At 39.0% G+C, this 10,497-nt stretch overlaps 1 protein-coding gene across 1 annotated transcript in view; it reads right to left on the bottom strand.

The window, feature by feature from the left end:
* Positions 1 to 5,558: 5,558 nt before the first annotated feature.
* The window catches only part of LOC103375596 (putative sodium-coupled neutral amino acid transporter 8), a gene marked incomplete at its 5' end in the record, with an annotated part of 16,538 nt that continues 11,599 nt past the window's right edge, over positions 5,559 to 10,497 (bottom strand). Inside the window, 4 exons of the mRNA XM_008305907.1 lie at positions 5,559 to 5,661; positions 8,632 to 8,683; positions 8,764 to 8,969; positions 10,252 to 10,399. Coding sequence (XP_008304129.1) covers positions 5,559 to 5,661; positions 8,632 to 8,683; positions 8,764 to 8,969; positions 10,252 to 10,399 — 509 coding nt within the window. The remainder of the gene's footprint in view (positions 5,662 to 8,631; positions 8,684 to 8,763; positions 8,970 to 10,251; positions 10,400 to 10,497) is intronic.

Below are 10,497 nucleotides of genomic sequence, written 5' to 3'. Positions count from 1 at the left end.
GAAGGCCGACAAGCGTAGGGCGAGGACCCGTCCATCGCCGCTTGCGGCTTTAATTTATTTTGTTTTAGCAATTTATGAAAAAAAAGCAAAATGTCACTGATTCCATCTTCTTAAAACATTTTTCTTTATGTTTTTTTTTTTCCTCCTCTGCTACAGTAAACCAGAAATCTTTAAGTGATGCTTAAAACAAGACATTTAAGAGCCGTCATGTTGGAATTCAGACATTTTTTAGACCTAACAGCAGATTAATCAGCAATAAACACAAGTGTGAGTTGCAGCCTTACTGGGTTATTTGTCAAAAGTCTGTATTTCTTTGCACATGTGCACCTGTTGACTGGATTTCGCAGCTTCTTGGCACAGTAGGAGAATATTCTAAACATAGCGCCGACCTAAAACTGATATTTTTCTATTTGGTGGCTAAAATCTGTTTTGTTTTCGGCAGCATTTCACTGCTGTAGTCCCAGCTGTCCTCTCTGCTTCTACAAACTGTGACTGTTTTCCAGTGCAGGTAATAAAACCGACTGTAACAGAACTAGACTTCAAAGAAAACCAGCCGTCGCTTTGTGCTTCACTCTGGTATGTGTTTGGTCCTGAAGAGCCGCCATAATCCAAAGATAAATCCACTACGGACTTTAAAAACACTGAAGAAGTTGGATTGTTTTCAAACGTCGCAATATTTTGGCTCAGATTAAAGTTTAAGGCTTTGAATAACCGCAATTTGACTCGTATCCAATCAGAAAAACCTCGTCTCGCTCTGTTCACTATCAAATAAAGGCACAAATTACATATTTTTCAAAGTAATCTCCTGTTAATGTGCAACGTTTTTTGGCTGCAACTGAAATCTTTCCAGCTTCATCAGCGACTAGAAGCCATCTGAGGAATCCTGATGCAGTTTCCTGAAACCCTAAATTCCTGTAAACATGTTAAAACATTTTGCATTTTTTGGCGCCTTGTAAAGCCAACAGATGCACGTCAAACAAAAGGTTTCATATAAAAGCTATTTTATTCAGTTTTCTCCTCTTCAACACAACACCGACAGTAATTAGAACTACTTTCCACATCGTTGCTAATTAATCCAAATTACAGAAGGCAGGATTTTCCTTTAAACATACAAAATGGATCTATTTACACATCTGAATATACAGAAACATCAAATTATCCTCCCTCGCTGCACCTCAAGTACCTCTTATAGCTCCACAAGAGTCCAGGCAGAGTGTAAATATTTCAACCAGCTCCTCCTCGTCACGTATTCCAGCGGTAACTCACACAAAGAATTCTGATTAAAATGAGAGCGTCCCTCCTCGACTGAGCCACGTTTGGCTCTTAAGATGACACAACCTGGATCCCACTGTGTGGAATCTAAGTAAATACAGACTGGAAGGACTTGCAAATCACTTAAACCCTGTATTTAATTGGAAATGTACAAAGACAACATATCGAACGTTTAAAAAAATGTAGTTACGTGAAGTGTAGGTGCTCACTTTGAGCTCAGGAGAGCAGAGAGGTGAACCACGAAGCAAGATCAGTTATTAGTGAGGACTGTGGAGTTTTCACTAAGGTGAGAAGATGATGCTGCACAGCGAACCAGAGGGAAGAAGCATCCGCCTTTCACAGATTCTTTCCCTGCCAATTCTCTGTGAGGATTACAGATTCTGTTATATAATAATACATATTATATGTGGAAACCTGTTGAAATATCACTGAATGAAGCCGTGCAGACACACTGTGTGCATCGTCTTTTCCAATAACTTAGACCTGCCTTTTGAAAAATATGAGCTCATTTTGATTTTAAAGGAAGCAAAGNAAAAATATGAGCTCATTTTGATTTTAAAGGAAGCAAAGGAGATCTGTGCACATCTACATCATGAAATAAGAGCGAGCATATCGACTCCAGCAGACAGTCGAACTTGCAAATACGCATTTTTTAATAATTTCTTTTTTTTTCCAGTGAAGGTCCAACACTGAAATATGACGATGGCTGTATTTTTGCTGGATAATGGAATCTGATAAGAGCAACTTGCTTCAATAATGTTGAAGCAGGGACACCAAAAGAGGAGAAAACTTTACAAAAAACACATTTTGGAACATTTCACCACTAATTAAGTTAATTGGCTGAAGGTCAGTAACAGGATTTGGTGTAAAAATAAAAACAAAACCATCCCACAGAACCCACAGGTCTTCCAAAATGTAGATTTAGAAACGCTGCCGCCTTTTTTGGGCCTGTGGTCATTTAAATGGGCGAAAACAAACTTGCAAAACGAAGCAGGTTCAACATATTCAGGCTTTTTTTGTATAATTCGGCTCGACAAGAACCGAAGCCGCAGTCAGAGATAACAGGCATCACAAAGGTGGTTATCGGCTCAGGTTTTCCTCTTCAGACCGATCATGTGTTGCCTGCTTCAGTCCAGAGGAACAGGTTGTTATAAAGAAGAATATAAAAAATGTATTACAGTAAAAAATGACGCCAGAGAGGAATGCTGGTAGAAAACTGAATTGTCTAAGTCAGGGGTGTCCAATCCTGGTCCTCGAGAGCCCCTATCCAGCATGTTTTAGATGTTTCCCTCTTCCAACACACCTGATTCAAATGATCAGCTCATCATCAAGCTCTGCAGAAGCCTGATAACGATCCTGATCATGTGAATCAGGTGTGCTGGAAGAGGGAAACATCTAAAACATGCTGGATAGGGGCTCTCGAGGACCAGGATTGTGCACCCCTGACTTAGACGATTCAGTTTTCTACCAGCATTCCTCTCTGGCGTCATTTTTTACTGTAATACATTTTTTATATTCTTCATTATAACAACCTATTACTCTGGACTTAAGTAGGCACATGATCGGTCTGAAGAGGAAAACCTGAGCCGATAACCACCTTTGTGATGCCTGTTATCTCTGACTGCGGCTTTAGTTCTTGTCGAGCCGAATTATTTTTTAAAAAGCCTGAATATGTTGAACCTGCTTCGTTTTGCAAGTTTGTTTTCGCCCATTTAAATGATCTCAGGCCCAACAAAGGCAGCAGCGTTTCTAAATCTACATTTTGAAAGACTTGTGGGTTCTCTGGGATGGTTTTGTTTTTATTTTTACATTAAATCCTGTTACTGACCTTGAGCCAATTAACTTAATTAGTGGTGAAATGTTCCAAAATGTGTTTTTTGTAAAGTTTTCTCCTCTTTTGGTGTCCCTACTTCAACAATATTGAAGCAAGTTGCTCTTATCAGATTCCATTATCCAGCAAAAATACAGCCATCGTCATATTTTAGTGTTAGACCTTCACTGGGAAAAAAAAAAAGATTTATTAAAAAATGCAAGTTCGACAGTCTGCTGGAGTCGATAGGCTCATGATGTAGATGTGCAAAGACCTCCTTTGCTTTCTTTAAAATCAAAATGAGCTCATATTTTTCAAAAGGCAGGGAAATTTCTCAGCTNAAAAATATGAGCTCATTTTGATTTTAAAGGAAGCAAAGGAGATCTGTGCACATCTACATCATGAAATAAGAGCGAGCATATCGACTCCAGCAGACTGTCGAACTTGCAAATACGCATTTTTTAATTATTTTTTTTTTCCAGTGAAGGTCCAACACTGAAATATGACGATAGCTGTATTTTTGCTGGATAATGGAATCTGATAAGAGCGACTTGCTTCAATAATGTTGAAGCAGGGACACCAAAAGAGGAGAAAACTTGACAAAAAACACATTTTGGAACATTTCACCACTAATTAAATTAATTGGCTAAAGATCAGTAACAGGACTTGGTGTAAAAATAAAAACAAAAACATCCCAGAGAATCCACAGGTCTTCCAAAATTTAGATTTAAAAACGCTGCTGCCTTCTCTGGGCCTGAGATCATTTAAATGGGCGAAAACAAACTAGCCAAACGAAGCAGGTTCAACATATTCAGGCTTTTTAAAAAATAATTCAGCTCGACAAGAACCGAAGCCGCAGTCAGAGATAACAGGCATCACAGAGGTGGTTATCGGCTCAAGTTTTCCTCTTCAGACCGATCATGTGCTGCCTGCTTTAGTCCAGAGGAACAGGTTCTTATAAAGAAGAATATAAAAAATGTATTACAGTAAAAAATGACGCCAGAGAGGAATGCTGGTAGAAAACTGAATCGTCTAAGTCAGGGGTGTCCAATCCTGGTCCTCAAGAGCCCCTATCCAGCATGTTTTAGATGTTTCCTTCTTCCAACACACCTGATTCACATGATCAGTTCATCATCAAGCTCTGCAGAAGCCTGATAATGATCCTGATCATTTGAATCAGGTGTGTTGGAAGAGGGGAACATCTAGGATTGGACACCCCAGACTTAGACGATTCAGTTTTCTACCAGCATTCCTCTCTGGCGTCATTTTTTACTGTAATACATTTTTTATATTCTTCTTTATAAGAACCTGTTCCTCTGGACTAAAGCAGGCAGCACATGATCGGTCTGAAGAGGAAAACCTGAGCCGATAACCACCTTTGTGATGCCTGTTATCTCTGAGTGCGGCTTCGGTTCTTGTCGAGCCGAATTATTTTTTTTTAAAGTCTGAATATGTTGAACCTGCTTCGTTTTGCAAGTGTGTTTTCGCCCATTTAAATGATCTCAGGCCCAAAAAAGGCAGCAACGTTTCTAAATCTAAATTTTGGAAGACCTGTGGGTTCTCTGGGATGTTTTTGTTTTTATTTTTACACCAAATCCTGTTTCTGACCTTTAGCCAATTAACTTAATTAGTAGTGAAATGTTCCAAAATGTGTTTTTTGTAAAGTTTTCTCCTCTTTTGGTGTCCCTGTTTCAACATTATTGAAGCAAGTTGCTCTTATCAGATTCGATTATCCAGCAAAAATACATCTAGCGTCATATTTCAGTGTTAGACCTTCACTGGAAAAAAAAAAAAGATTTATTAAAAAATGCGTATTTGCAAGTTCGACTGTCTGCTGGAGTCAATAGGCTCATGATGTAGATGTGCAAAGACCTCCTTTGCTTTCTTTAAAATCAAAATGAGCTCATATTTTTCAAAAGGCAGGGAAATTTCTCAGCTTTAACATTTGATATGTCGTCTTTGCATCAGTGTTTTAAATCAAAAATGAGGTTTATAAGAGTAGCAGCAACTAGATTGTGTGTTTTTTACTTTTTGAAAACCGGGTTGGATCTTTAAAGTCTTAATATCATATTTTGCAGTTGATAATTTCAGATTTTTTCTACCAATAAAGTGAAAATAACCCCACGCACATTCTACATTTAACGTCCTTCATGTTACCCAAAGACTGCACGTACATACGCTGATAAATGTGACGACATTATGCAGAGAATACCTGAGGAGTTCAGTCGGACGTCAGCGTGGCAGGAGAAGGAGGAGATACAGAGCGATTAACCCGAGTGGATGTAACATACCCCGAGGAGGGAGGAAGGTTTAGTCCATCGTGGTAAAAAAAAAAACAAAAGCCGCAGGTTTGAAGAAGCTTCTTCACGGTTCAGGGGGTCATGTTCATGGTTTAGAGAGCCTCAACTCACCGCAGGCTGTTCAGAGGATGGAAGCAGGTGAGTACGCGTTCAGGTTGAGTCTCCATGAAAAACACTCAGATCTTCCCGAGGAGCTGCATGACGGCGATGGTGGTGCTCTGGCCGAAGATGAAGGCTCCGCAGATCAGAGTGACGACGCCCCAAACCGTCAGGACCACTCTGAGAGGAGACAAATGATGCACAATCAAATAAACAATCAATCAGAATGTAATTATTTACAGCACCTTTTATGTAAATGCAATATAACACACAGTGCTTTATGGATGAAAAGAATCAAACTGCAATAAAAAAGTACAAACAACACCACCAACAAACATCATGTCGTACATGAAGGAGTTAAAAAACACAGAGACTGAGGAATGCATGCAATGAGGAAACACCAGATGAGATAAAATGATGCGTACATACATAAAATATCCATTAATAAAATAGATAGATATACAGGTGGACAAAACAGAAGTCAAAATGCATAAAAGCAGAATAAAATAAGTATAATAGTTAAGAAAATAATAAAAAGGGAAGTTATAAACGATACATCAGATAAACTAAAATATGTGAATTAAGAGAGAAATCGATAAATAAAACTAGTTCTAAGAAGAACTAACAGATAAATAGGTGAAGGGCAAAACAGGGATTGAAGAAAGATAATATTACAAAAGACAAGATCAAAATAGAAGAATTCATGAAAAAAAAAAACAGAATAAGAAAATAAAAAATAAAGTAATAAACCGTGCATATAATAAAAAATGTAAATAAGCGAATACATAGAGTAATCAATAAATAAAAGTAGTTCTAAGAAGAGTAATAAATAAACAAAAGCCTGATTAAAAGGCTTCATTAGATCCTAGAACTTTAAACATATCAGACATTAGAATCTAGTGAAGGTCCAAGCAGCGCTCTGTGTTTACATACATGTAATAAATATGCTGATATATGCTCCAATCAGAGAGGCTAACATATGGTGACTGTATTTATTTAAATATAATAATAAAAAACAAAAACAACATACTTATGTGCATATGAGAAACAGGTCTTATGGGAAATCTGTGGTCAGTGTGTAACGTCTGAGCAGAAGCTTTAATGAGGAGGTTCTGTGTGTTGGTAGGAGTCGTTCTGACCACAAGATTTAGCAAAAACAAAGATTAACAGGGTTTGAATATAAACAAAAGACTGCAAAGATGAGCCCTACGACGCACGCTGGGCTTAGAAAAGAATCTCATTTAAGCCAAAGCTTTCTGTTACAACCAACCAGCTTGGCTTGTTGTAGACGACTCGGCTTTTTTTTTTTCTTTTTTACAACTTTATTTATAATTTTTCCATAGTATAAAAACAATGACATCATTTCTTACGTATTTCTTACAAAAGAAACCACATAGAGAAGGACATGACCAGAACATGTGCCCCAAAGAAACCGGGGAATACTGACATCTAGGACGGTTCGGTGCAACGTTAGAGTAAAGTTTTGACAGTCTGTCATTCGAGTAATGCATCCTGTAGACGACCTTAAACTGGATCAGGCCATGTCTAATGCAGAGAGAAGATGTGTGTATACGCTGTATGGTATTTTTCCAGGTGTCTTCAGGTATTGTTTCTCCAACTTCTACTTCCCACGCTGCCTTGATTTTGTCCCACGTATGAGGGCAGCTATCCAGAATGAATGCATATATTTTTGACATTGCTCTTTTATTGAGTGGATTTACATTAAGTACTAGACACAGTCGGTCTTTGGAGGGTGGGGATGGAAACCCTGGGAAAAATTTAGAGGCAAAACTCCGAACCTGAAGATACCTGAAGTAATGAGACTTTGGTAAGTTATGATCTTCACATAGAAAATTAAACGTTGCAAAGCCGTCATCGGTAAAAAGATCTTGAGACGACTCGGCTTCTTGTTCAATAAATCTACGTCTCTGCTCCGTCGTCCCGTTTTCTCAAATGTAATACGATTATTTGGGCGGTTGGTCATCAGACTGGGAGAACAAACACACTCTAAGGAGCTGTGACCTTTAATTAAACCACTAAATAAAGGTTTACTTTGCCTTTCTTTATTAGCAAACTCCACGCTGCAGGCTGCACAGTTCGTCACATCATGGACTTGGAGTTGTTTAACAGATACCAAAGGGGTCATTCGGATCAAAATCATCCACTCAACCGTTCCTGTAAGAATCTCAATCCATCTTTTGCTATGTATCTACTGTATATAAGCACACCTGGGTTCATAAGTGACTTGTGCATTTGCTTTATGCCAAAAGGGGATAAAGAAATCCCTCCAAAAAGTTCAATCTAAAAGTTGCCACCACTCGGAAAAAAAAGAAAAACGTTTGGCAGCCCTGACAGTGATTGACGCGCTGAGAACAGAAACGCTGACAGGAAGATGTTTCCATCCTCAGGAAGATGTTTCCATCCTCAGACCCATCAGTACCAGCAAACTTCTCAAAGACTTTAGGACGGAGAAAGCATTTAAAAGTTTCTGTTGGGCTACAGTTTTACGTACTAAATGTTCCTCCGTTATACTCTTAAAGGCATCTTGTTCTCTCAGTTTCTGCTTTCAATTTAGAATAAAACTGAATTTCTGGAGCTCTGTGTTGAAGCAGAACAAGCTGGCTTCAGCGTAGCGTTAACATAACCTCCTCTTACGGCTACTTTAACTGTAATCATTGACTTTCAACACCAATAAGTAGAGGTTCATGTGGAATTTATGGGCCACAGTTAAATGTGTCACAACAGAAGAACGTCTTGTGATCGTTCCACATCTGTACATGTGAAAGTTGTACATCGTCTTTATTATATCTTCATTTTAAGCTTTATTGTTCTAATTCTCGCCTCATTTTGTATCCGGCTGCTGAAACATGCACATTTCCCCAGTGAGGGATCAATACAGTGTCTTGTGAACAATTAAAACTAAAACTGAGATAATTACACATTAATCCAGAAAAATGGATAATAAAAGTTTCAAATCCAGTTTTAATTTGATTTATTTGGACCGTATGAATTGAACAAGTGTTAAATAAACCAAACACCCACTCAGGCAGTTATTTACTAACTATATTCACTCTTCCCCTCTTCTTTGGAGCATCCCCCCCACACGTATATTGACACTACATTAGCATTTAAATGAAGTTTTGGGCTCACCTGGTCTTACAGGACACCGGCTCAGACTGCATGGCAAACATCAGACAGAGTCCTGCTCAAACACAAACACAAGCTTTAACAGGACGTGAGCAACACTTGGCGGAAAGCGTGACGACCGACGAGGCCGCTAACCCGGGAAGATGAAGATGAAGAAGGCGCTGACGCCGCCGATGACGCTGATGACCTTGCTGATGTCCGGTACGAACACGGCGATGAGCAGCGTCATCGTTATCCACAGGACCGTCAGCGTGTGGCGGCTGCGCCTCTCGAACTCCACCGTCAGCAGGTCGCCGTGACGCCGCCGCCGCCAGCTCAGGAGGAGGTCCTGGATCACTGACCTGATAGAAACAAACAGGTTGGATGCAACAGAACTCAGCTTGTTTCTGTGGAGACTCTCAGTCGTCCAGGTCAATCCTAGAAGCTTCAGGTCAAAATACAAACATCTAGCTGCCTTAGTGAAGCTCTGCGGCTCACAGTTTTCTAAAAAGAACTTTAAGTGATCACAGGTCGGTGTAATTCTTTCATGTTTACCTAAAATCCCTCCGTCACACCAGGCAAGACTTTCACATTTTAAAAAAAACGTCAGAAACTGTAACTAAACTGGCAGTCCACCTCAATTCACCAAATTTTAAAGAAACTTCACACCTGACCTTCTCATATTTGTCTGATTTTTTTCTATAAATATATTATATATATATGTTCATAAGTTAAATTTTTAAAATCATATTTAACATTAGTTTTGAGCTAAAAATGTACATTTTTGCAAAGCATGGTGGTAGCAGTATCATGCCGTGGAGCAATGTTTAAAGTGCCATCGCTTGAGAAAGTATGGTGGTGGCAGCATCATGCTGCCTTTTTTCTATGCATTTGTATGTTATTAAGTTAAATGTAAAATCTGGGGTCATATTTAAGATTCGTTTTTGAGTTAAACATGTACATTTTTTCAAAGCATGATGGTGGCAGTACCATGCTGCCTTTTGTCCTATGCAAATGTATGTTATTCAGTAAAACATGCCAAATCTGAGGTCATCTTAAATATTAGTTTTTGAGTGAAAAGTGTTGATTTTTTGCAGAGCACGGTGGTGGCAGTATTATGCTGCCTTGTATTCTATGCATATGTATGTTAAGTCAAACATGTCAAATCTGGGGTCATATTTAATGCTAGTTTTTGAGTTGACTGAGTTGTTGATTTTTACAAAGCATGGTGGTGGCAGCATCATGCTGTGGAGCTATGTTTAAAGTGCCATAACTTGAGAAATAAAGCGGGTACAGTCCTGAAATGTTGCAGGTTCATTGATATGTACACATGGTCTTTAATGGCACCACCCTACTTTGATAGAATAATACAAACCAGGTAAATAATGGTGTAAATTTGTTTTCTATTCCGACATTCCACCAACCATTAAAACCTTTACTTTTCACCCTAAGAGGCTATTTTTTTTCCTCTGTAATAAGAGCTTTAACAATGTGGGGTTTGGTGCCAGTCAGAGGCATACTTTATGTATTTTGTATTTGTATTCGGTGAACCAAGGCAGAATGACCCTAAACCTAACATTTCAGATAATCGTGAATGACCTTATCACAGTGAAATATTAAGCAGAGTTGGTACGAGTCGTTTACCTGCCGAGCAGCAGGGTGATGGGATAGATGGTGATGATGGAGACTCCGAACAGCAGCCGGGCGATGAGCATCAGGACGTCGTCGCTTGCGTACGACATTAAAATGTCGGCCTTCGTGTCCTTTCCAAATGTCAGGTACCCATAAACCCCTGCATCAGAGATAGAAGGGCGACATTTTCTTTATCCGTCACTGATAACGACATTGTATCTGAGGACTAATTGTTTTCACTCAAAACTATTTTTATTC

Source organism: Stegastes partitus, unplaced genomic scaffold (assembly GCF_000690725.1).
Source record: "Stegastes partitus isolate 25-593 unplaced genomic scaffold, Stegastes_partitus-1.0.2 Scaffold2693, whole genome shotgun sequence".
Taxonomy (NCBI): Eukaryota; Metazoa; Chordata; class Actinopteri; family Pomacentridae; genus Stegastes; species Stegastes partitus.
This window is presented reverse-complemented; position numbering and strand designations above follow the sequence as displayed.